Raw genomic sequence first — 23,298 nt, 5'->3', positions numbered from 1 at the left:
CACAGCACCTGGCCAGCCAGTGGTGCTGATGGGTACATCAGAGATGAGGGGAGAAAGATTGATTTACAAACCTGTAGGTAACCAGATTTTGTTAGTTCTAAGTTAATAACTTATTGTAACAATGTAGGAAATTCTGAAACAAATGAATGTCAATCGCAGGGGAAGAGTGTTGAAACTGTAACGATCTTTTAAACAGTGCCTTTAAAAACAGCTCTATTTTCCTGCCTTTTAACTACTCACTCTCCTAAATCCTCTTTTTCTCAAAATAAATATAAATTTTTGGCTCTCTCTAGTCTCAGACATCTGGTGGTGGTGCAAAATCCACTGATGAAGTTGTTCATGAAGTCACAGGTGACATCCTAAACAAACTTCCTCCAAATTTTGACATTGAAGCAGCAATGAGAAGATATCCAACCACTTACACTCAAAGCATGAATACTGTGCTTGTCCAGGAGATGGGACGCTTTAACAAGTTATTGCAAACAATACGGGACTCCTGTGTTAACATCCAGAAAGCAATAAAGGTGAGCTGAAGATAACCTTTAAGGGAATATACCCTAGAACCTAGACTCAATCTCTGAGCTATCAGTGCAAGTACCCAGAGAACTGACCCTAAAATCTGATTCAGATCAGTCAGTCAAACACTTTAAAGAATCTGGACTCCAAAATGATTTATTGATCTGTATCTTAAAGCTGATACTAGTACATTGGAATATAAAAGTACTATCGTGCCTACTGTAGAGAAACCAAACCAGGATGTTTTAAACTACAGATCTGCTAACAAATAAGACAAGCAGTAATTAGGTTCACATCTGGTTTTCTGCCTCACTAGCATGAAAGGCTGAAGCACCTCACACAGTTTCCTACAGATGAAAGCATGTCTCCAAAACACCTCAAACAGCAAAACACTGCTACTGAGGATTCCAGTTAAGATATCACAGTCCTAACTCAATGTTTGTTCTCAGTAGGAATCAAAAGCTATAGCTATAAAAAATTTAAAAAAGAAAAAACCAGGAAAAAGTCCGTTTGGGTAATTTTTATTTATCCTATTATAGCTCAAGGCTGATGAGACATTTAAAAAACCTCCACCCCCAAACCTGACTCCTCTCCCCATTAAAGCTAAGCTACGAGCTGAAGTTTGCTGCTTTACAATAAAGCACTTGCAGCAATGTTGCAGAGTTTTGAGGAAATTTTAAACAGTATTAAAAAGGAGCATTTACAGTTAGTAAAACTTAGAAGTGCTCTGGGAAGACCATGTTTCTGAGAAAGGATGGCAAGGGAGAATTTTCCGATATGAGCAGTTTTCTCCAAAAGAGGGTATAGACCTTTTCCCTGACCAATGTACAACTCACTACCAGATCAGACAGAAGACCGCAGTAGCTTTTTGTGAAATCCATGATGTCCATTATGCTTGCTTTCAGTGTTGCTCCTGTCTGACTTAGCAAGTTCATACATCTGTTGGACAGAGCACTATGTTGATTCTTAATCATTAAAACAAGCCTGTTAAGCAAAGTATGTTGATTTCTTCCTTTCCAAAATTTCTTTTAGGGGCTAGTAGTGATGTCTGCTGAACTGGAAGAAGTGGTAAACAGCATTCTGAAAGGCAAAATTCCAGGACTATGGATGAGTAAGTCTTACCCAAGCCTCAAGCCTCTGGGCAGCTATGTGACTGACTTCCTTAGCAGACTGAAGTTCTTACAGGTGAGCAATCCCCATTTACATGGGTTTGTTCAAAGCATTTACTGTTTTTGTCTGCTGATGTCAGGTGACATGTCCACAAGTGAACACACACGCAAATTACTTCCACTGAATAACTGACAGGTCAAGTTCAGTTCATTTGCGCATGTTTTGTATAGCCACTTGCTCATCACAGCATCTGATGCAGCACTACGATTTGCCACATATGCTACACCTCACAAAGAGAGCTGCAGTACATCAGTAATACTGTATGACAGCCTTCTGCAGTGAATTTACTAAGGGCCTCTTAAACTGCACACAGATCTGATGGTGCTAATGACTTAGGAAAATACTGCTGAGTTTCTTTTCCAGTGAGCAAACTGAAATTAGTAAAACATTCTAACACAAAATCTCATGTTAAAGTCAAATACCAAGGTTTCAGTAGAGTGCTGGAGAAGAAAGCTGGATGAGTTAGGGAGAATCAGTGGGGTCCCTTCATCTGTAGTCCAGATTCCCAAAACTGACTTTAAACGAGAAGTTATCTAGAGTCTCAGCACCATTCTGTGGCTCAGTAATCTCAATCAACTGAAGAAAACCAATCTGATATCAGGTTGCCTGCTCCATACCTGTTGTAAGAACAGGTCTCAAGACAAAAGATCTAGCAACAAATACCATAACTAACTTAAAAAAAAAATAAAAATCAAAATAAGCATCCAGTATCAGATCCAGGAGGCTATTCACAAAATCTGCATTTCCAGAGAACCTCTATTTTATGTTTCTGGACACACATCACCCAGTCAACACACCTCAGTACCTCCTGCTTTCATCTGTAGCAAGCCTGACAGCAGTGGAAAGACAAAAGTGCCATTTCTTGAACAGAATCCAAGACAGAAATTAAACTTGTACAGAGGACTGCCAATAGCTAAGAGGATTATTTTTTCTTTCTTGGGAGGAAAACTACTTAGTAGTAGAGACAAGTAGTTTAGTTATCTTCACTGTAATTCTCTATAGTGGATAACTGTAGCAAAATTTTTTCAGGCATTATTCAAAACTGGTATTCTCAAAAATCAGAAAAAGGTCTTCTAGTATGTAGTAAATATTCACCATTGCAACAGATCTCACATATTTTACAACCAAATTCAATTAATTTTGGCATTTTTAAAGATCTTTTATAGACATGTCTCCACAGTGTAAGCTATTAAAAAAAATAAAAATCAACCAAACAAAAATAAAACCCTGCCCACACCCCTCCCCAAATGCACAGAAGTTTAATTAGGTTACATATCCTCTTCATGAGGAAATCATCCCTCCTCATCTTCAACTTGCTGTACATACTTATGACGATGTGACTTTGGCCCCGAGAGGGAAACATGACCCTTTCAGAGAGAAAGCAGCCTGCAAAAAATCTGTCATCGAGAAACAAAGGTGAATGCTAAACAGCCTTCAATAACAAAGGAGAGAAGGAGAATTGAACGCTCATTCGGTGAACTTACAAGGATGATGCATGTTTAACAGACTTACTCAGACTAAGTCATTCACATAAACTAAGTACTTCCAGCAACAGTGCTGGTTTTTTTTTATTTGATGGTAGGTTTTTTGTTTGGTTGTTGTTTTTTTTTTTAAAACAGAAGCTAGTGACATTTTAAAAAGACATGGCAGCCATCCAAAGTTTCACTGCTTTCAGAAAAGAAAAAGACAATCCTGGATTCACAAAGGGAGAAATTACTTCTGCTGTTGTTCTAGAGGGTATTTGCTTTCCTAAATGCTACAAAAAAAAAAAAAAAAAGGAAAGGCAGTTTTTTTCTTTTCTCCTCCTCTCTCTTTTGCTGCTGCAGATGTGGTATGAAAATGGAACTCCACCAGTCTTCTGGATTTCAGGATTCTTCTTCACTCAAGCATTCTTAACAGGTGCCCAGCAGAACTATGCCAGAAAATACAGCATTCCAATAGACCTACTAGAATTTGACTATGAAGTGCTGGAAGACAAAGAATATGAAATTGCTCCTGAAGATGGTAAGTAAATGCATGACACATCTTTGCTGATGTACTCAGAAGATAACATTAATTTGCAGACTCCGAGTTATGCAATTTAGTTAATGAATTCAGCTAGAAAACATACACAACTGTGCTGCTCCCCACGAGATGCACATAAATCCTTAAGAACTGCTGAGATTAGTTCACCTTCTGGATTAGCATGCAGCTATAAACCACCACCAAGATGACACTCCTTACAGGACTCAACCTCCCACAAGAGATGAAACTTTCAAGTGATACGTAGCTTGCCTAGTTTTTTTGTTTTTTCCCTTTATTTCACTCCATTAGCATGTTTGTCTGAAGATTCACATTTTCTTAGCCAAGCAAAAACCAAGCATTTAGTAGAGAAGTTGGGTAATGCTACTCTACCTCTCCCTACAAAAATACCTTATGGATATGATGACAGTGTGCAACAGGGGACTGCTCTGAGGCGGGAAAAGCCCTATTTTTTTATCAAACCCCTTTATTATATATTACTTACCTTAGGTTCCAGATGCAGATACATTCATTGGCTTGCTCTTCCTCAGAAAAAAAGTACAGATTAAACGGAACTGTTCTTAATACTCTTCTGAGGATCAGTTTGAGTGGAAGTTGTGTAAAAAGAAGGGCTTGCCAGGTTGCCTGGGAGACCTACATCCAGTCAGGTTCAAGTCATTTTCTGTTAGGGCATCTTTATTTTTTGTTTTGTAAGTTACAGTTTTCAGACTACAGAGCAAGAAGGTACAAGTCTGATGAAAAACATGTTGCTGTAACTTATTTTATGCTTCTGGAGGACTGCCATTCTGTCATGTCATTATGACATGTCCAAATAAAGATATTTATATTTTTTTTAAACATTTAAAGACTTCTTTTTTCTTCTTTTCTTTACTCCTTTGATGAACCACTTTAAAAAGGTATAAGCAAGTGGCAAGTTGAAACATAAGCAGTGAAACAATGTGAAGACTAACTAGTGAAAGACGATTTATATGATCAAATGTTTGGAAACATTAAAGGTGGCAACATGTGGTACACACAGAAAACTTTATAATAACAGCAGCTGTAAAAATAGTGTCCTTTACTGTGGAATCATTTTTAAGCTCTGTCATTTAACATTCAGAAAAGGCTGGGTACACTATGATATCACTAGACATTGTAACTTTACAAAACTTCATAGAATTGTAATTGTAATAAATTGTAATGAAGTGTGAAATTGTGTTAATACTCGAAGTTATTTGATCAACACTTGGAACACACAAAATTGAGGAAAGATCCCACACACCCGATTAACTGACAGTTAGCAAATGTGTGTTGCGCTAGCTGCTGCTCTCAGCCAGAAGAAGTTTTCAGTTTTTGTGTAATATGGTATCTCTTCCTTCTGATTCAGGGGTCTATATCCAGGGATTGTTCTTGGATGGAGCACGCTGGAACAGGCAAACTAAGAAGCTAGGAGAATCTCATCCCAAAATCCTCTATGATACAGTACCTGTGGTCAGTATCTTTCATTTGGTGACATTTTACAGTACTGTACACCCACAAACACTGTAGAATTAATACTCAAGTCTTGAAAGAAGCAACAGGATAATTCTTAAAAAAAGAAAGTAATTGAAATATTTTGTGTTGAAATAGAAATCAAGAGTTTGAGAGGAGTTGAGAATCCTCTGCTAATAATGGCGTTGACAGGAAATTTGGTGTTGCATATTTTGGGAGAGAAAGCAATCTGCTAGGAAAGAGAAAACAAGAAACAGGTTTTCAGGGCTATGTTAAAAAGCAAACAAACCAAAAAAACCAGCGATGTCAAAATACTTCGGCCAAGCCAAGACTATTTCCCTTTTTTAACTGAGATGAAAAGGATTATTTTATTCCTTACTGCAGATATGGCTAAAGCCGTGTAAGAGAGCAGACATTCCACAGCGACCAAGTTACCTGGCCCCAGTGTATAAGACCAGCGAGAGAAGAGGGATCCTGTCAACTACAGGCCATTCCACCAACTTTGTCATCGCAATGACCCTCCCTTCAGACAAACCGCAAGAACACTGGATCAGACGGGGTGTGGCATTATTATGTCAGCTTAACTCATAGATATATCACAATTTATGGAGGTAGGTGCATTTTCCAGATCACTTATAAGGAATGCTTGTCAGTCCTGACATACCACATAAAAAGAGAAATCAAAATGAGTTTGTTTACAATGTTGCATTTGTGCCTTTCATGAGATTTGAAATAAAATGCTAAAATACAAATGTGCACAATAAAACCTTATAAAAGCCAACAAAACCATCTGTTCCTTGAATAATTTTATTTTCTGAAGGCTCCTTATTTATAAGGAACATACATAAAATGAACACAACACTGTTGACAATGAACAAAACAGCATTTGATCATTTCCAGCTTTATAAAATTTTTAAAAATGATTTAGTTATAACAAAAAGACTGATAGCTCAGCAAGTTATCTTATAGGACTGTAATCACATTTTAAACCATAGACTCAATTGTTAATGGGGAAGGGAATGAAAAAAAAATTTAAAAAAAAAAAAATTCACACTGCATCTAGCAACTACAATATTTTCTAAGCATAATCACAGAGGATTGAGTGCAATGTGATCTACATCAAAAGTCATATGGGATGTCACACAGTGACAGCATTGTAATATACAAGTAACATTTATGCCCTCCAACAAATACAAGTTAAATGAGACTCTGGATTCAAGCAGAATGGAATGTTGAAGCCAAGTAGAAATGTAGTGGAATTCAGATTGTCTGTAACATGACTCAAAAGTGTACATTAGAATCATTTGGAATTCAATACTGGTGGAAACATATAGAAGCCACAGCTGTTACACTGCTCTTCACAACTTGTAATAAATACTAGAAAATAAAAGGAAACAACCCATATTTAATGAAAAATACAGTACCTACCTTCAAGGACCATGTTTTTCCCTTGTATGAAGATGGTCTTGGAAGGTAGATAACTATTTTCCTATAGAGGCAGTGTATTAATCTATAACCATATTCCAACTAATACAAAAGTAAATATACTACCTGAAATATAGATATCTTCATTTGAAAAGAATTAAAAGAAATAAACAAACTTTAAGAAAGGACTTGACAGAATATCACTTCAACCACATAATGACCTCCTTATACTTGACAGAATTAACAGAAAAGGTAAATTGAGGGTCAGTTTAATACATAAGAAACATAGGTTGTTTAAACTTAGATCCTCAGAAGGTATCCAGTGAGTTAAGTCTCTTTGAAAATGGTACTCAGTGACCTAACATGGGCACTATGAAAAAATGTCACCCAGGATCTTTACACTGCAGAAATTCAGTAATCCGAAGCTAACAACACTGTGTTTGCTAATTGGGGTCCCACAGTAAACATCTTTAAAGAAGAAAAAAGAAAACCTGAGTTCAGAGCATCAAATGGCTGCATGCCTGAACTCTGGGCTTTTGGCTTCTTCACTGAAGAAACTGTGCCCTTCTTTGAAATGGACCCTTAATACTGTTTCTTGATACTGCATTAGGAAGAAATACTGGCAAGAACCAACTGATATCTTTAAAATGCATGAGCTGCTCTCTGTAAAAACTAAATTGACCAATGAAGCTTCAAAAAGTAAAGGGCCACAGGAAACACACATTAACTTGAAATGGAATGAAGATACCAACTGGCTCTCATTAAAGGCGTTAGGATCAGTGTTTTAGCAGCTACACTGGCACCAAGCAGACCGAAACAAAACTTACGGCACATAGTCAAAATACAGCTTTTACCTGGCATACACGTAAAAGAAGACGAACTGTATGTTTTAAAAAAAGCTACTACCATGCTTAGGACTGGTACTAAAGAATCAACTTGCGCTCCTCACAAACTCACAATTGTTTTTAAGGAGATGGGTACAAGAAGAACTGACTCATGTCTGGCAATATAAGCATGTCAGCACAATCCAATCTAGGACAGCTGATCCCATTAAGGCCCAAATTTTCAGTCTATCCTTCCAAATTACATAAACCATGGATCTATCACATCTGCTTTTTAATAATCTAATTTCAATACCAAAATTGTAAAAAAATATCATAGAAATGAACTCCTTTATGCTGGAAGTAGAAATCTTCTTAGATGCTCTCTACTGCCAGAAATGGCTGGTGCTACAATGTCTGATACTGAGGCATTGCAGAAACAGGTTTTGATCTGATATTACAGTATTGTAAATAACCTACCAGTACTACATACACACAGCATACTTTAACCTTTGTGCCTGGCTTCAGTAACTAGCATCTTGCACTTTGGATTATTTTAACATGAAGAGGAGAAAACAGTCCAAAATAATTGTTAAAAAATGGAGAAATTCCCATACGGATTCTCTGTTAAAAGAGTTTGCACAAATTCACAGCCACAATTCTTCAGTAGTTTATGCTGCAAGTGGCACACAACACATGTTTAGCATCTGTAAAAAAGAACCAGAAATAGCTCAATAACTCCAACGTCAGGGATTTCCTCAAGCTAACACTAATTCTACTGCATTTTGCATTTTCCTACTAATATCAAGGAACAAACATCAAATAAATCTTAGTCAGGAAAAACATTATCAAACTGATCCTCGACAGAACACAGCACTTTGCAGTGTATATTGCAACAGCCTGCCTTCTTACACATCAGGTTTATAATGGAGTGCAGCTTAACGCATACTCTAAGAATTTAAACAGTGTTTAGGTTTTGGGTTTCTTTTTAAAATTTAAACCAGCACAGTGGTTTCCAGTCGTGTGCTGTTGTAAAATTTAATACTTCCAAGTCACCACTGTGCAGAAAAATCAGTACGGAATGAATATACATATACACACACACACACACATGCATGCGTATCTGTATATATCTATCTTTATATCTATATGTAAATATATAGATAGATATATATGTGCGACTTAAGCCTTAGGTGGCACTAAAAGCTTACTCAGGTCCCTTGAAGAGGTATGAATTTCAGCTGTAATGTTTCCTAGGTTCTGTTCAAATGTATCAAGGAAATGGTATTTTCCTAAATGAGTAGATCATTCACTGTACTTTTTCTTTCTTAAGCAAGCAGTGCTTTCTATATAGTACACCAAATTTGACATTTATTTCTTGTCTTTCGTATCTCCTAATTGTCGATCACTTGAGTTTAGAAGATGCATTGGGTAATCTCATCTGATTTGAATTAGAAAAAAAAGCAGAAGTAAATCTACATGAATACACTGGACTTGTGTAAGTAGTGCAAGCCACTGCTTTTCCTCTGAGCAATGTGCATACAGTGAAACAGTGCAGACTCAAAGCCATACAGTAACATTATCGTAACCACAGTGATTACCAGAATTAGGTCAAAACTGGATGTCAAGCACAATTTTATCTTCATAGAGGGCAATCACCAGCATGATGGCAAATCCAAGAAGCAGCCCTAGATTCTGAAGAATGAACTGCCCCACTGGACAATAACCATGCTCTTCATTATCTCCATCTCCATGAAGCATTTCTGGAAGCTAAAAGGAAAAACAATTTAGCAAGTTACTTCACCCCTATTCCGTTTACACACGGACAAGTTTACAAAATGCTATTGTCAAGAATAAACGCTCCAGGATTCAGCTATAAAAACAACGCACTAAGACAAGCTTCAGCTCTACTTAACCACTATATTTGATAAAAATATGATCACATCATGTATTTACAAAACAAACTAAAAATGCCTTGCCTTTCCTTTGGACTTTTTTTTTTTTTTCTTAAGCTTTTACTAGATCACACATCTACTTGAAGTTCCTCAAGATAAGGACCAGCCCAGCATTAGTCAACTTCTGCTCTTTCGAGTTTTTACTCAATTAAAATTAAGTCATGCTCAAATAAACACAATAAAAACCTTTGACTATTTCTACAGTAATTACATTTCTATAAATACACCCTTTACAATGACTTTGCTGATTAACTTATTTGTTTGTCATGTTACATACTTACACATATTCACCTGCATGTCCCTTTTAAATATGGGAAAAATAGCTACAAGTAATTCAAGAGAAATTCTGTGTGAAACTACAAAAAATTCTGAAAGAATTCTGAAAGAACATTCCTTATATTCCCCACCTATGAAGAAAAGTCAAATAGTACTGACAAAAGCAATAAACAAATGATAGGGAACTTGGAAGATGTAAAAATAAATCTTATGAAGTGTCTTACAAAGTCAACCATATACAAGAGAAATGAATTAATTTCTTTGTAAAACATTTTAAGTTAAGAAAGCATAAGGTAAACTAAGGAATTCCTTCAAGAGACACTTAATACAGAAAAATATAATGCAGAACAAAATGGAAACTTCGGGTAGTACACAGCACAAGTCTCTATTTATCTGCTCTTCATTAGATAGGCCAGAATAGTTTTGGTTATTCTAAATACCTGAATATTGCACAAGAGACAGTGACAAATTATCAGAGTATCAAATCTGCTGAAAAACCAAATATATTACCCATCTGGTCTTGTATTACAGTATTTCAAAAAGATACATAAAGCTGATAACTAATGTGACCCACTGAGTATTTAAATACAAAAAAGATAAACTGTTGTGAAAAATTTTTATCACCTATACAATAGACCAGGCAGCTTAACAGGAAGGACTACACCAAATTACAAAGTACCATTAAGTCATTAAGCATAAACGAAGTAATCACAGACTTTACCCTACTGAAGACTGATATATAGGTCTCATGTTGGCAGGTAAGATTTGTTGCAAAATTATTTTCTTTTTAATAAGTCAGAGTTGTATTCACCAAGTAATACAAAACCTAATCAGAGAATTGTGCTAGAAATGCTGCTTCCAATTCTCACCTTCATGTTTTTTGAATGGAAGATCTGCATGTAATTCAAGTTTTGTAATCTACGTCTACAGAGATATAATACTGCTGTTCCAAATCTAAAGATGCTCTTAAGAATAATCAAAGGATATTCTGGTGTCTGTTTCAAAACCTAGAAAGAGCACAGTGCTCTGTCTCCATAATTTCTGGTCATTGACATGAAAAGGGAGAGTACGATGAGTAGAAATGGAAGTCTTAGCTACAGATAGTGACAGCTGCCATATAGTCCCCAAAGTGTGGAACTTAACAACTAGTACAAGACCCCTTTAAGATAGAAAAAAAGGTAATTTAACAGTAACCTGTACTATGGGCACACTCTCCATCACCATCTTCAAGATACTTGCTTATTTTTACTGTCACTATATCTGAAGTGGTGTGCTCATGCTCCTCTTTCTTGTATTCAGAGCCTGAGTAGGCAGGCTGAGCAGGCCAGGGCCACTCTGCCTTCCCTCAGCTGCAGAATCCCAGTGTAGAAAGGGTCCTGGAAAGACTCTGAGAGGGAAGGAGGAAGGTGGAAGGAGGCTCTGCACTGCAAGAAGTTGTTACTGGCAAAAAAACGCTCCTTCCATCTTTGAGATACAGTCCACACAAACATTAGCACTGTAGGAACCCCTTGCATATTCCCTTTTACCTGGAGGCAAAGGTCTTTGAAGTACCTCATTTGAATAGGTACTGCCCAACTGCTCTACACAATTCTGCTTCAACTCTGATGTCTCTGCAATGCTGCAGTAGCTAAAGGAGGTATAAACACAACTTCAGGTAGCAGCTTGGCAGGCATGAAGATGCCATTTTTCAGAGAAGCCACAGATGCTTTCTGAGATCTGGCGGAACATGTTCTGGATGAGAAAAAGGGCTTCACCTTTGCATTACTATAATGGGCTTTAACACTGTCAGTTATCTGCTTTGATAGCATGTCTAAAGATTAGTAAACTTTTTGCTTTATTAGCTATTGATGTGTCCAATTTCAGCGACCATATAAAGAGTCTGGTCCCGTCAATAGAAAAAAAATAATACCCTCTTGATGTTGAAAGCTTATAGTTTCAGCCCTAGAGATATAAGGAATGAAAATTATAACAGATCAATTTATTTTCCAGTAAGACGAAATTTTCAAGTTGGACTGGGAAGAAATACAGGAACATTCAGTGTACCCACTCAGACCAAAACAGCAGTGTCAGGAAGGAGGATATTATGATTATACTTCTGATTGATAGTTATCACCAAATGAAATGTCACAAAAGATCCTGGAAAGCCAGAAGGATTTAGAAAGGCCTGAGTCTAGGTTCCACTGGAGAGGAGTATCCTTATCATTACAAAACACATAGTTAGACAAGCTTCAGGACAACTGGATGCAAAAATACCAAAAGGTCCATTCTTAATGGGCTGGTATAAGGAATGGATAGAAAACTGAACCTATGTGAACCTCTGTCACACTAGGGAGGGATCAAAATCTGTTCTTACTTGGTGTCAAATAACAAGGTTTTTGAGAGGGAGGCAGATTATGGAAACATCAAGACAAAAATCTGGTGCAGCTTCAAGTGTGTCTTCCAGAACCTTTTCTCCTCTTGCTTAGTCAGACCATTGAGCTTTGACTATTTGGTTGCTACTATGATGACTGAGGAAAATGAATAAAAGATTGAAAATACTGCTTTCCTTTAAGCATGATGTCTTCAGTCAAAATAAGTACAGGAAGTAAGTATCAGCCTCAGGACTTAAAAGCAAGTGATATTTCATTAATTACAGGCTACTGTAGAACATCTAACGTTGCCTGAAGGATCATGCTCAACTACACAGACACTCTATTCGGCAAGCCCTGAAAAGGACTTCCTTACCTTCTCATAGATTAGCGCGACTTCATCACTATATTGTATTTACAAATTTGAGTCTCCATGAAGAAGTGAAATACCTCATGGTGTGATGGCCAGTGCTTGGCTTCCATGAGTCCTAGTCCTAAAGGACCTAATGGCAAGCAGGACTGAGTGAGATGAAGGTCACAGGAGCAGCCTCTGCCACTGTGTCCTGTCTTGACCTGTGCTCAAGCATTCATTCGATGACTACTAATGGGACTAACATGGGATCTTTAGAACCAAAGGTGAGTTTAAGAGAAAGTTCTCAGGTGTGGAGGATGCCACCTAGAAGCAAACTGGAAGCCCCACTGACACTAGGCTTTTTAAGCACCAACATGGCAGTAGTGCTGAATGCAGAACTAACCGCAGAGGTAAATCTGCTAGAGGGCAGAACAGCCAAGACAGCTTCTGCTGATAACAGAAAATCCAGCAGAAACCGAACCCTCGCTTTCAGAGGTCTTCACTGCTGCTTCAATGAGACCACTGAGGCTGAGAAACTAGACTGAGCAGCCATGGCTAGGAACTGGCAACTATTGACCACAGCAGCAAAGGGGAGAGGGATCTTCATAATCACAGCTGCTTTAGGTAGCACTAGGGAAATAATACAGTCAGCCCACACCAGAGCGGCCATCTGACAGCCTCACAGACAGTGATCTGACAAAGATGTGATGCTGTTTCAGTGAGAACTGTGGAAACCCGAAGTCTGTGTCTGTGGCTTAAAGTAACTGACAGATAACTGCTTGCTTTGACAAGTCAGACAGTGAGAGTCAAACACACGTTTCACTCCTGCACCAATTAACTTTTGAGGAAGCTGCTAAAAAATGTGGTTTGAAAACAGGATACTCAGCACAAATGTATGCAGGAGACCAGAACTAGCAGTGTAGGCTAACAGAGCTACCAGATATGGCAACAAATCTTGGAAGAAATTTGGAAAGTTGAGGAAAATGCATGGTTTAAAATACTTCAGAACAGTCAAATACTCCATTTTACCCACAACTGATAACTCAAACAAGCTGATCCCCATTCCAGTATACCCAAGCCTCTATGGAGATCCCACAAGGTTAAACAAAATCTCTACCAGAACATCACTCAAAGCCAGAGCTCCAGCTAAATTTAAATATTTTTCTATAAGCAGTATGTAGCCACATCAGGTGATCCAAGCAGCAATCTACTGATAATAGGTAGATGGCTACTTAGTCTGTTTAAGGAGAAAAATAACAGCTGTACTGTACTGTCTGTACTAGGAGAGAGTAGTTTGTGAATGAAGCAATGGAAATCCAGGGAGCCTTTCCACAAAAAGTTGTCTGCACCCTTATGAATTAAAGCTACAACTAGGTTGGAGTTTCTAGCCTAATTGGTTAATAATTTACATGATATCTGTCCTTAAAATCTAGGGAAGCGATGCATTTTTTTTTCTGTATAGTAAAGCAGAAAGAGCATTAGAAAATACCCCCAAAATGAAAACTGATCTCACCATCACTGGGCTTGGCATAGACAAGAATTGAGAAAATTGGCTTATTTAAATGCAGCTCTGAAGGTGATTAGGAGACAAATAAGGATTGAATATGGACTGATACTATGTGTGCATTCCTGCCTGAAGAATCCGAATCTATGGAGTACACAAACTAAATACAATGCACCTATGTGCTCTTGGAGCAGCAGCATTTTTCCACCAGGTAACTTTTAAAAATTCTAATCACCACAAGAGCTGTGTGTTACCAGTTGCTCATCTTAAGGATTCAGGCTAAGCTTTCCAGAATCAAATATATGAATATTAAATTTTAGGGAAGAACAATTCTAAATACTGGATTGAACTCCAGTGTGTAATGCCCCATCCACAAAACCAGAGAATCATCCTATTTTTATCTGTGGGAAGTTATTATTTTTAGTAGTTTATTAGTGGGAAATGAGAGTGCCTTCCCCAGCCCCCCTGCAGTTTTTGTATTTTAACAGGAGTCACTGGCAGACTTCAGTAGCAGAAACCCAAATGGGCAAGCAACTCTGGAACTTCACTACATCTCTCAAAGTATCTGTAACATTTTAAAAATCAGGACAACAGAAACAGCCATCTACTGCCTACAGATATTTTAATTACATGTTATCACAAAAAACGTTCTGTCACAGAAGCCATTTCAAATCCTAGGTTTTATGCACGGAATGCAAAAATGTCAGAGAACCGTAACAATCTTACCATGTCCACCAGTGCCACATAGAGGAACATGCCTGCAGTGATAGCGAAGATCCACAACGTGATGTTATTAGCGTACTGTCCCACCGCCGTGCCTATCAGCATCCCCACGTAAGCCATCATGGCAGACAGGAGGTTGTACACAATCGCTTGCTTTACTGTCATACCGGCTTTAAGCAGCACAGCAAAGTCACCTAAAATGGAGACAGAACACAGGGGTTTAGTACCAGTGCTTCTTGGGAGAGTAAGTAGAGAAATTAGCCTACATTTACTACCTCACCAATCCAAGGCACTGCCAAAGTAAAAATGCTGCTACAGACACTCAAAGGAAGACTGGGCAACAGGGTGTGACAAGTCTCACAACAGCTGTATTTATGTGCAGCAATCCCTTGATTAAAATATGATTTAAAGGTGCCTATTCATCATGGCAATTGTCACAAAGGTAATAGTGATTAATGGTTAAAGGTAAATGGAGGAGTCTAGAATTGGTCCTCCCACAGAGAATACATCTGTGCATACAGACTTGTCTTTACCTCACCAGTGTTCTTCATGGCACATAAAAACATAAAAGGTTTGGTTTTGATCAATACCTGTGAAAATTCCTCTTAGCCATATACACACTCATTCTCCAAGTTCAAGAGAAGGATAACCAGGCATCGGTCCCCACAGAAGGTGACAATAACTTTGAGAAATAAAGCACTAGGCAAAGGAGGAGTTACATTTGGCAAGAATGACTTCACATCCATACTGAATCAGTTTTCTCGTTTAAGACATGCCAGGTTAACCTGTTTTATTTTGAATTCAGGACAGCTCTGCTAGAATTGCTGATAGAGGTAGATGTTCTGTAAAGATCTAAATTTTCATCTTGTAATCAGCTCTGGTATTTTTACTCCCTTCAAACTAAACTCTTGTGAATATGAGGAGTGGAAGTATGATATGCAGTCACGAGGGTAATTAATATAATATTCTCATGTCAGATGCTTAATTAATTGCTCAATCCAGAATCGAAACAAAAAACATGAACAGTGAACTATTCACTTCTTACACAAGGTTAAATCATGTTAACCTAGCAAGTTAAAAGCACACCAATATATATTGCCATCCTTTATATACTGCAGCAGGTTCACAACTAACAACTGTATAACATCACTGTCAAACCATGGGCATCTGCTCTATGATTTCTCATCTGTGCCCATTATTTACCTTATGCTTAGTATCTGTCTATATAAAATGCTTTCACTCATCACCTCTGAGGGTTTTTGAAGAACTTGTTTTACCCTACTTTTGATCATTCAGAGCTAGCAGCTCATCAAGTAAGCAAGCTGTGAGTACATACACAGTTTAATTTAGCACAATTTCACATTACTGGCACAAAAGAAGACAACTTCAGGGTGCACTAAAATTTCATGCAATGTGCCTTACAGCTCACAGGAAGACACAACAGGTTTCATCATGGTTAGTTAACCCCGAGAAGAAATCCTTCAATTAGGGGGAAAGAATCAGTGGCACTGGCAACAATGCCTACAGGCTTTACCCTAAGTAGTCATCTGCATCTACTGGACTCAGCAACAATTGGTACAAAGCATCTTCCAAAGATCTCCACAAAGATTTTTACTTATGTAAATTTCTGTTTACTTATGTAACTTAACATTGCGTAAGACAATGCCACACAGAGTAGTGTGAAACTATCTCTATAAAATGTAGGGGTGTAACACCAAATGTAAACTGTATGCTCCTAAGAACATTTTAAAAATGTGTTCGAAAAACTGCACAGAACTGCTGTAACTGGATACCTGCCAATATAATCCTGTATTAGTATTCTCATTATGTACTCTGAAGCAATATTGTTCCATTACTCTCTGAAATTCTGGTCACCCTTGCAGCATGTGCATTACATTATGCTTATCAGGATGGCTATCACAACAGCTTTTAGATAAATATTTTGTACAGATGAAAAGACTGAACACAGTGAGTTTACAGAACTAGTTACCTAATTCATGGGGAAGCTCATGACAAAATACTGCTATTGACGTACTAATTCCTCCTGTCAGTCCAGCACTAAAAGCTGCTCCTAGGGAAAAAAAAAAAAAAAAAAAAAAGAATTGAATGATATTTTACGATTTTCAAGTCAGAAAATTTAATCAACAAACTTTCCAGAGACGACACCCTTCTGTTAGAATGCACGTGCTAATATTTTTTCATATCTGTGTCCTGTCTGTATATAAACTGAAAATACTGGCGGTATCCTGGGTATGCGTTACCACTGCATACTTTATTACTCAGTTTAGATGAAAGACAAATCCTGGGAGAGGAGAACACACCTGAGCAAAACAGAGACATAAAGGCAACAAGCTAATAAGTAGCACCACTTCTACATTTTTAGGAACTCTCAAGTATATGAGGACAATTAAGAATGCACATGAGCAACAGTCTATCTCTGTCCTTTCCAGGTTGGAAATCCAAACTGATACTTAACCCATAACCTCTCTATTTCCTATATGCTTATGTGTAGAGCACATATCAGCAACATTAAGAAGCCAGACCTGGAAAATAATAATGAGAAAAACATTGGCATAAACCTCTTTCGGTAATTTTTGTGTAAGCTAATTTAAATCAATCGACCCTACATTCATACCTTAAATAATTCTGAGATGAGAAAACTAGTATTAAATTTCTGTACTGTAGCAAAGGCTCAAGAAGAGCCTGCAGTGAGCAGTCAAACCAGGCAAAATACAGGAGAAGGAGAATGCACGATCTGAAGACAGAGGGGAAATTTAACTTTCCTCTGGATTCCTCATAACTTGATACATTAAAAAGATGAACATGCTTTTCTAAAATCTACATTTTACCAAAGAATCAGCCGTTTGGGCTCAACACAGGAATATTTATAAATGGAGTTTCAATACAGTGAAGTTGTCAACAGATGGCGTAGTGATCCTTTTTGGCCTTAGAAGCCACTGTCTAAATGTCTTACCTGTTTAATGTGAAAATGAAGCAAAAAGTTAACTTCTATGGAGTTTAGTTGCTTTAGAAATTGTTTGGAGGAAGTGTAGAAACTGTAGTAGATGCCACTGTTAACTCCAGACCCCCCAGCCTTCAAAATGGGTATATGTTCCTTCTGATAGTAGTTTAGAACCCTGTGTAGTCTTAGTAGCTAACTTAGTAAAAAATTAAAAGTATGCACTTCAGTACTCTCACCATCATTTTGACTTGTATGACATATATTCAAATTAATGTGTTTTACAGTTCAAATCACATTTAGAGGTTTATGCGAATCAAAGTTGATTAAATAAATCTAATAAAATCTGTTTCATGCTTCAATTTCTTCTACATTTGGCTAGAGATAAATCTATACTGACCAGAAGCCAAAACCATAGTTTGCTCAGACAAAAAGGAAATTACTTAAGCAGTACTTTTTTTTACTACTTTAGTAACCTGACATAGTACATTTATAATTTACAAGTACTGTAAAATTATATGTATTAATAACAATATAAATAGTATTATTATTATTATTATTATAAATAAATATAAATAAGGCTGAAAGGCACTTATTCATTATTTAAAGGCAAATACTAAGACCCAAACAACAAACATGCATTACATGTGCTCCATAATTCATAAGGAGGTGTGTCTGCACCTATCTTTATTTGGTAGATTGCTACTATCAATACAAAATCTTGGTGGAAATAGTCACAGAACAATGGGAAGACTATTACAATTGATAGCCTTTTAATTTCTGCTCTGAAGCAGAATAAGCAATGCTGGTAACCACAGGAGCTAACTGGAAGCCTTACCTGTCATCACTGAGAAGTAAAAATATTACCAGAGTGACTAAAGGCAAGAAGAAACTGTTGAGAAATACTCAATGCTTCTGCTTACCGATTGCTAAGCCATCACTGAAGTTGTGAATGCCATCGCCCATAATTACCATCCAGGCAATATTAGCTATCCCAGTATCTTTCAGGTCTTTTCCAGAATGACAGTGGCCATGGGAATGATGGGAATGTTTGTGATGCCAGTGGTGACTGTGTTTTCTAGCTATCATTTTATCTTCGCCGTGGCTGTCATACTCTGAATCATGAAGATCATGCTCTTGAGCGGCACGTGAGACATCATTGTGAGAATGGTGCATATTGTTGTCCTCTTCTACAGACAAGAAGTTTTTGGGAGGGGATTCCAGCTGGCCGTCTAAATCAGTTAGTTCAGTTTCATTGAGTCGATCTTCAGATAAAACTGAGTCGTCTGCTCCTACATTGAAGCCAGTTGGGAGAGACACTGCATTAATTCTCATTTAAAATACCACCAGCAACCACTACATTACTGAGCTAAGAATTTAATTTTGCTCTGCAAAAGCAAAAAAGGTATTTTGACACATCCCAATCCGGTAACTTTGTTGTCAACATCCAGCCAAAAAACTGAATCTCTCACTGCCCCATTTTTTCACTAATTTGCACATACAGCATATAGGAGTCTCCACTACAAGGCAACAGCACCTAGGCTTGTATCTGTAATTCTGCTACTGACGAAGTTTATGGTTCAACATTGGAAAAGGACAGTTGCCAAAATGATAATAATGTCTTACATGCAGTAGATGGCATCTGAATGGCTCAGGAAACCTTATACTGGCTACTCTTTACGCATGCTCATACAGGTCACAACGGAGCCATCGCTGAAGCATACCAGGATCTGCACTGACACAACAGATCTTTAAATACATTCTGTATTGCATGCATCTTTGTGTGAGAGACTTGTGCCATCCAGTGAGCTCCTACAGTGTAGCTCATTACCCTACTAGCAATCAAAGCCATTTTTACAAAGGAATAAAAAATGAAAACAATGCAGAAGGCATACATGCATGAATTTTAAGTCTACTAATATTTATGAAGTATTAATAAATGAATGAAACTGGCAATCTATGCTCCAGGAAACAAAACCAAATTGTAGAAAAAAAGTAGTCTGGACAATGAAGTTATCAGCTCACAATAATTCCACAAAAATATTTCAGAGTCAAAAATAAGCAAACATTAAGTGGAATTAAAAAAACAGGCACAGAGTACCTAAGCAGCAGACAAAGAGTTCTAGATAAACAGGCTCTTAAACACCATTTGGAAGCTGTTTAAAAAGAAATGGAATGGCCATCCAGGTCAGTGGTAGTGGCACTGCAGCTCAAAATTCAAATTCAGCATGGGCTTCCAGTGCCTGTAGTACGAATGATTTACTGATCAGCAGAGTGCACTTTCAGAGGAGCAGTGTTATAAAACCAGTACGTACTCCATGTTATTAGAAGCAAAATTCCTCTGATTGCCCATTAAAAGAAAATGAAGACATTGCAAATATATGTACCACCATCCTCACAGATGAAAGTCTCTCTATGTTCTATGTCAATGTCCCAAATCTCATTTTAAGTTGTTTGAGTGGAGAAGGCTACAGTCCTAACCCTCCCTTCTATGAACCATTCAAATTGACAAAATGGCACTGGTAGACATATAGATTCTTCCTCAACAAATTTAATTCAGCAGCTGTGCAGGCAACAGAAGGGCAAGGTTTTGAAGCAAAGCCCTTCCCCTTCCCTCAGCCCTTCGAGGAGGGTTCTACGGCATTCCTTCTGGGTACATACTGCAGGAGCATTTAGACCGTCATGAAGGAACAGTGGGTTGAGGAATATTCAGGATACTTAATTGTATTTATGAAACTAATTTTGTTTAGCCTTCTCAGCCAAACTGTAATTGATCAGAGGCTGGAATCTTCAAAGTGAAACAGATATCCTCTTTCAGGTTGTGTGTGTTCATTTTTGATCCAGTTTTTGCCAGGGCTGAACTAGTTGGGCACAGCTTAATCAAAAAACATCCCCAAAACAAACAAATAAAAAAACCCCCGAAGAACCACAGCCACCCAAAACCTGAATGCTTCAGAAGTCTGAGAACCATTTGTATGGCATATTAGGAAGTGTTCAAGAGTGTTCTCAGATCTAGGAAAAACAAAATAAAAAAAAAAGACTTAATAGGGAATGCCTATTAAGTCTTATTAACAATGATTTGCATAATAGCAGCAAAACTCTACAAGAGGTTACATGCTCCATGCCATAAGTTACATGCCGTTACTTTGAATCTCATAATCTGAGAAAACTGAAAATAAATACCTACCTGCAAGGGGTTTGAGTTGAAGCCAGTCAGCATCTGGTCTATTATTTAATTTGTGATCGGAAAGTTTCCTTCCAATTGGTGATTCTTCAGTCTGTTTTTTCTTGCACCATTTCTGCTTACTCTAACAGGAAACAGATAACATCTGGTTTGTAAAAACATCGATGGAAATAAAGAAACTGAAATGTTGTCCAAACATCTCTTCAAAAGTTATTCTCTCTTAATATGTCTAAGAGAAGTATGTGACTACAGTATATTAATCTTTTTAAGGCTCAGCAATGATATCTATCCCGGTGGAAATTCTTAGCTACCTACCACAGAATGTCACTCACTCACAAACACATGCACACACAGACAATACTTCACTTCAATAACAGAGTACATTATGACAAGGATTGCTCTAACAGCCCAGCAGCACAGTATGCAGATTTATTATATTTGCGTCTTTTGTTCAAGAAAGCAAGCATGCAGCAAGAACAGCTCCTCTATTTGGTTCAACTTTGACTTTTTTTATAGTCCTACAACTTTGTTGTATTTTCCTTTAGAGAAAAGCTTGCTGCTTTCCTTATCTGCAGCCCATACAACCGAGATCATAGATTTGCCAAAGCAACCTAAGGGATTTAATTATTTAATTAATCTCAAATAATATATGCCCAATGTGACAGCTTTTATCTCTTTATCAGAAGATCTAAGATATGCATTTTCCAACACAGAAAATCTTTTGCTGCCTGTCCAGCTGAGGCAGCAAGTCTGATATGGAAACAGAGAAGTTTAAAATTTTCCACACTCATTTTGGGAGAAGCAGGTGCAATTTCACCAAAATAATTTTCTCCCTAAGGTTGAATGATAGAGGCAAAAGTTAAAAGTTGTATTTACAATGACCGTTCAAAGAATATGGCTCTTCGGTGGCTTGAATTTCTAGCCAGTGTCACACTCCCCCTGAGGTACTCACTCTCCTTTTATACCACCATCATGAATACAGCATCCTCCCAGCCCTAAACATCCAATCATTTTCAGGGAAAAAAGCTAAAGTTTGACCAGCAATTTATAGAAAGCGGGAGGTCTGCAAATTTTAGCATTTTCTCATGTGGAAAAACCGAATACCTGTGTTACATTGGCATTGTCAGTTAATAGTATACAGTTAAATTTCTTGTAAATTGTCTGACAATTGTCTGGCTCTATTACCAGTTCTTTCTTACATACTGCCTTTCATATTTTTTGAAAGAAAAAAAATCACACCCCTTTAGAAAAAGGGCTGTAATCTCTTCTTAGATCTACCTCTAAATATATCTGGCCAAAAAGCTGCAACCTCCCCCATCATATTTCTACTCTGTCTTCAAAAATTACCTTGTTAAAAAAAGAAACCTCTTCTAGAAAAGGGTTTCCTCACATAAAATCAAATAGAATGCAGATTAGCTGCACCTGTTCATGTTCACAGAATAATGACTCATCATGCTCATCGAGACAATTCCTCAACGCTTAGAAGATAACTTCGGGTAATATATTTTAAAATAGCATGGAATTTTAGTGCATACCTTCTGTTTATTGTAATGCTTGTACATTCTTATACAGTGTTCAATGATGAACAAAACATAAATGCCTCCAAGTGCCACAAGACCTTTCAGCACTGGATCATTTTCTTCTAGAAAGCCTTCAGCCTGTACTCCATGTCCGTGGGCATGTCGATGAGAACGCCTGTGTTCATGAACATGACCTTGGCCATGGTGGTGACTGTGGTTGTGGCCTCCATGTGACTATTAGGAGAGAAAATAATAATGCAGCATGACCTGGTGCAATCAGGAGACTGAAATGGCTCCGAGCTTAGATGACAAAATATGTAACCTTGCCAGAAAAGTAACATAAAAAGAATAAAAGTTGGGTTGTGGAATTTTTTATTTTTTTTTTTTTTACAGAAACACATTTTACCACAGAAATTTTTAATTAAGCTACTCATTACCCTAATCAATAATAATAAAAAAAAAAAAAATTCCTCTGGGAAATTTTTAGGGGTAGAGTGGGAGATAATCTAGCTTCAGCTTTTTTTCTGTCACAATACTGAAGATAATGAGATAACACTCAGAAATGACACAAGGAATTACCATTCCTACACTCCCATTAGCAACCAAACCTCATGATTTTTTTTAACTATTACAGTCAATTACAACCTTAATTCTGATCTGAAATACAAACTTTCAGAAAAACTACATGACCAAAAATTTGTATTAAAATTTACACAAAAAACCCATGTAAACTTTAGTCCTTTTGCTAAAAAAATGAAGGTATCAAAATTTTGGAAGACATTTCCCCTTCTAAGAATTACAGTATACTATCACAAATTAAAAACTGCTTACCTTCCCAGGAACTTGGACAATTTCTTGCTTTAGAGGTTACTTCCTCCCCAAAAGCTAGTAACCAGGAAGGTTAATCCCCCTGAAATACTTTTAGGTCTTACTGATACACAAGTACCAGTAGACAAGAGACAGTAATACTGCTAAATTTAAAGTAGTCTTGTTGGTCTCATTATTAGAATACTGTGACAGAAGTTAAACTATGAATACAGAACTAATTTATTT

General features: G+C 37.4%; 2 protein-coding genes across 3 annotated transcripts in view; one reads left to right on the top strand and one right to left on the bottom strand.

Moving 5' to 3' along the window:
- Positions 1-5,913, top strand: part of DNAH7 (dynein axonemal heavy chain 7) — a 116,454-nt gene extending 110,541 nt beyond the window's left edge. The window contains exons 59-63 of the mRNA XM_074910712.1: positions 294-524; positions 1,549-1,701; positions 3,513-3,690; positions 5,075-5,178; positions 5,563-5,913. Of these exons, the coding sequence (XP_074766813.1) occupies positions 294-524; positions 1,549-1,701; positions 3,513-3,690; positions 5,075-5,178; positions 5,563-5,769 (873 nt within the window). The 3' untranslated portion in view covers positions 5,770-5,913. The remainder of the gene's footprint in view (positions 1-293; positions 525-1,548; positions 1,702-3,512; positions 3,691-5,074; positions 5,179-5,562) is intronic.
- A 56-nt stretch (positions 5,914-5,969) lies between these two features.
- SLC39A10 (solute carrier family 39 member 10) overlaps positions 5,970-23,298 on the bottom strand; it is a 66,805-nt gene continuing 49,476 nt past the window's right edge. For both annotated transcript variants that reach the window (XM_074910827.1, XM_074910826.1), the window contains exons 5-11: positions 22,261-22,479; positions 20,729-20,849; positions 18,465-18,833; positions 16,573-16,653; positions 14,586-14,776; positions 9,026-9,194; positions 5,970-8,131 (exon numbers count right to left, since the gene is read on the bottom strand). In XM_074910827.1, coding sequence (XP_074766928.1) covers positions 9,036-9,194; positions 14,586-14,776; positions 16,573-16,653; positions 18,465-18,833; positions 20,729-20,849; positions 22,261-22,479 — 1,140 coding nt within the window. In that variant the 3' untranslated portion in view covers positions 5,970-8,131; positions 9,026-9,035. The remainder of the gene's footprint in view (positions 8,132-9,025; positions 9,195-14,585; positions 14,777-16,572; positions 16,654-18,464; positions 18,834-20,728; positions 20,850-22,260; positions 22,480-23,298) is intronic.

Source organism: Athene noctua, chromosome 7 (genome assembly GCF_965140245.1).
Source record: "Athene noctua chromosome 7, bAthNoc1.hap1.1, whole genome shotgun sequence".
NCBI classification, from domain to species: Eukaryota; Metazoa; Chordata; class Aves; order Strigiformes; family Strigidae; genus Athene; species Athene noctua.
The sequence above is the reverse complement of the archived record's forward strand: the minus strand, read 5'-3'. Positions and strand labels throughout refer to the sequence as shown.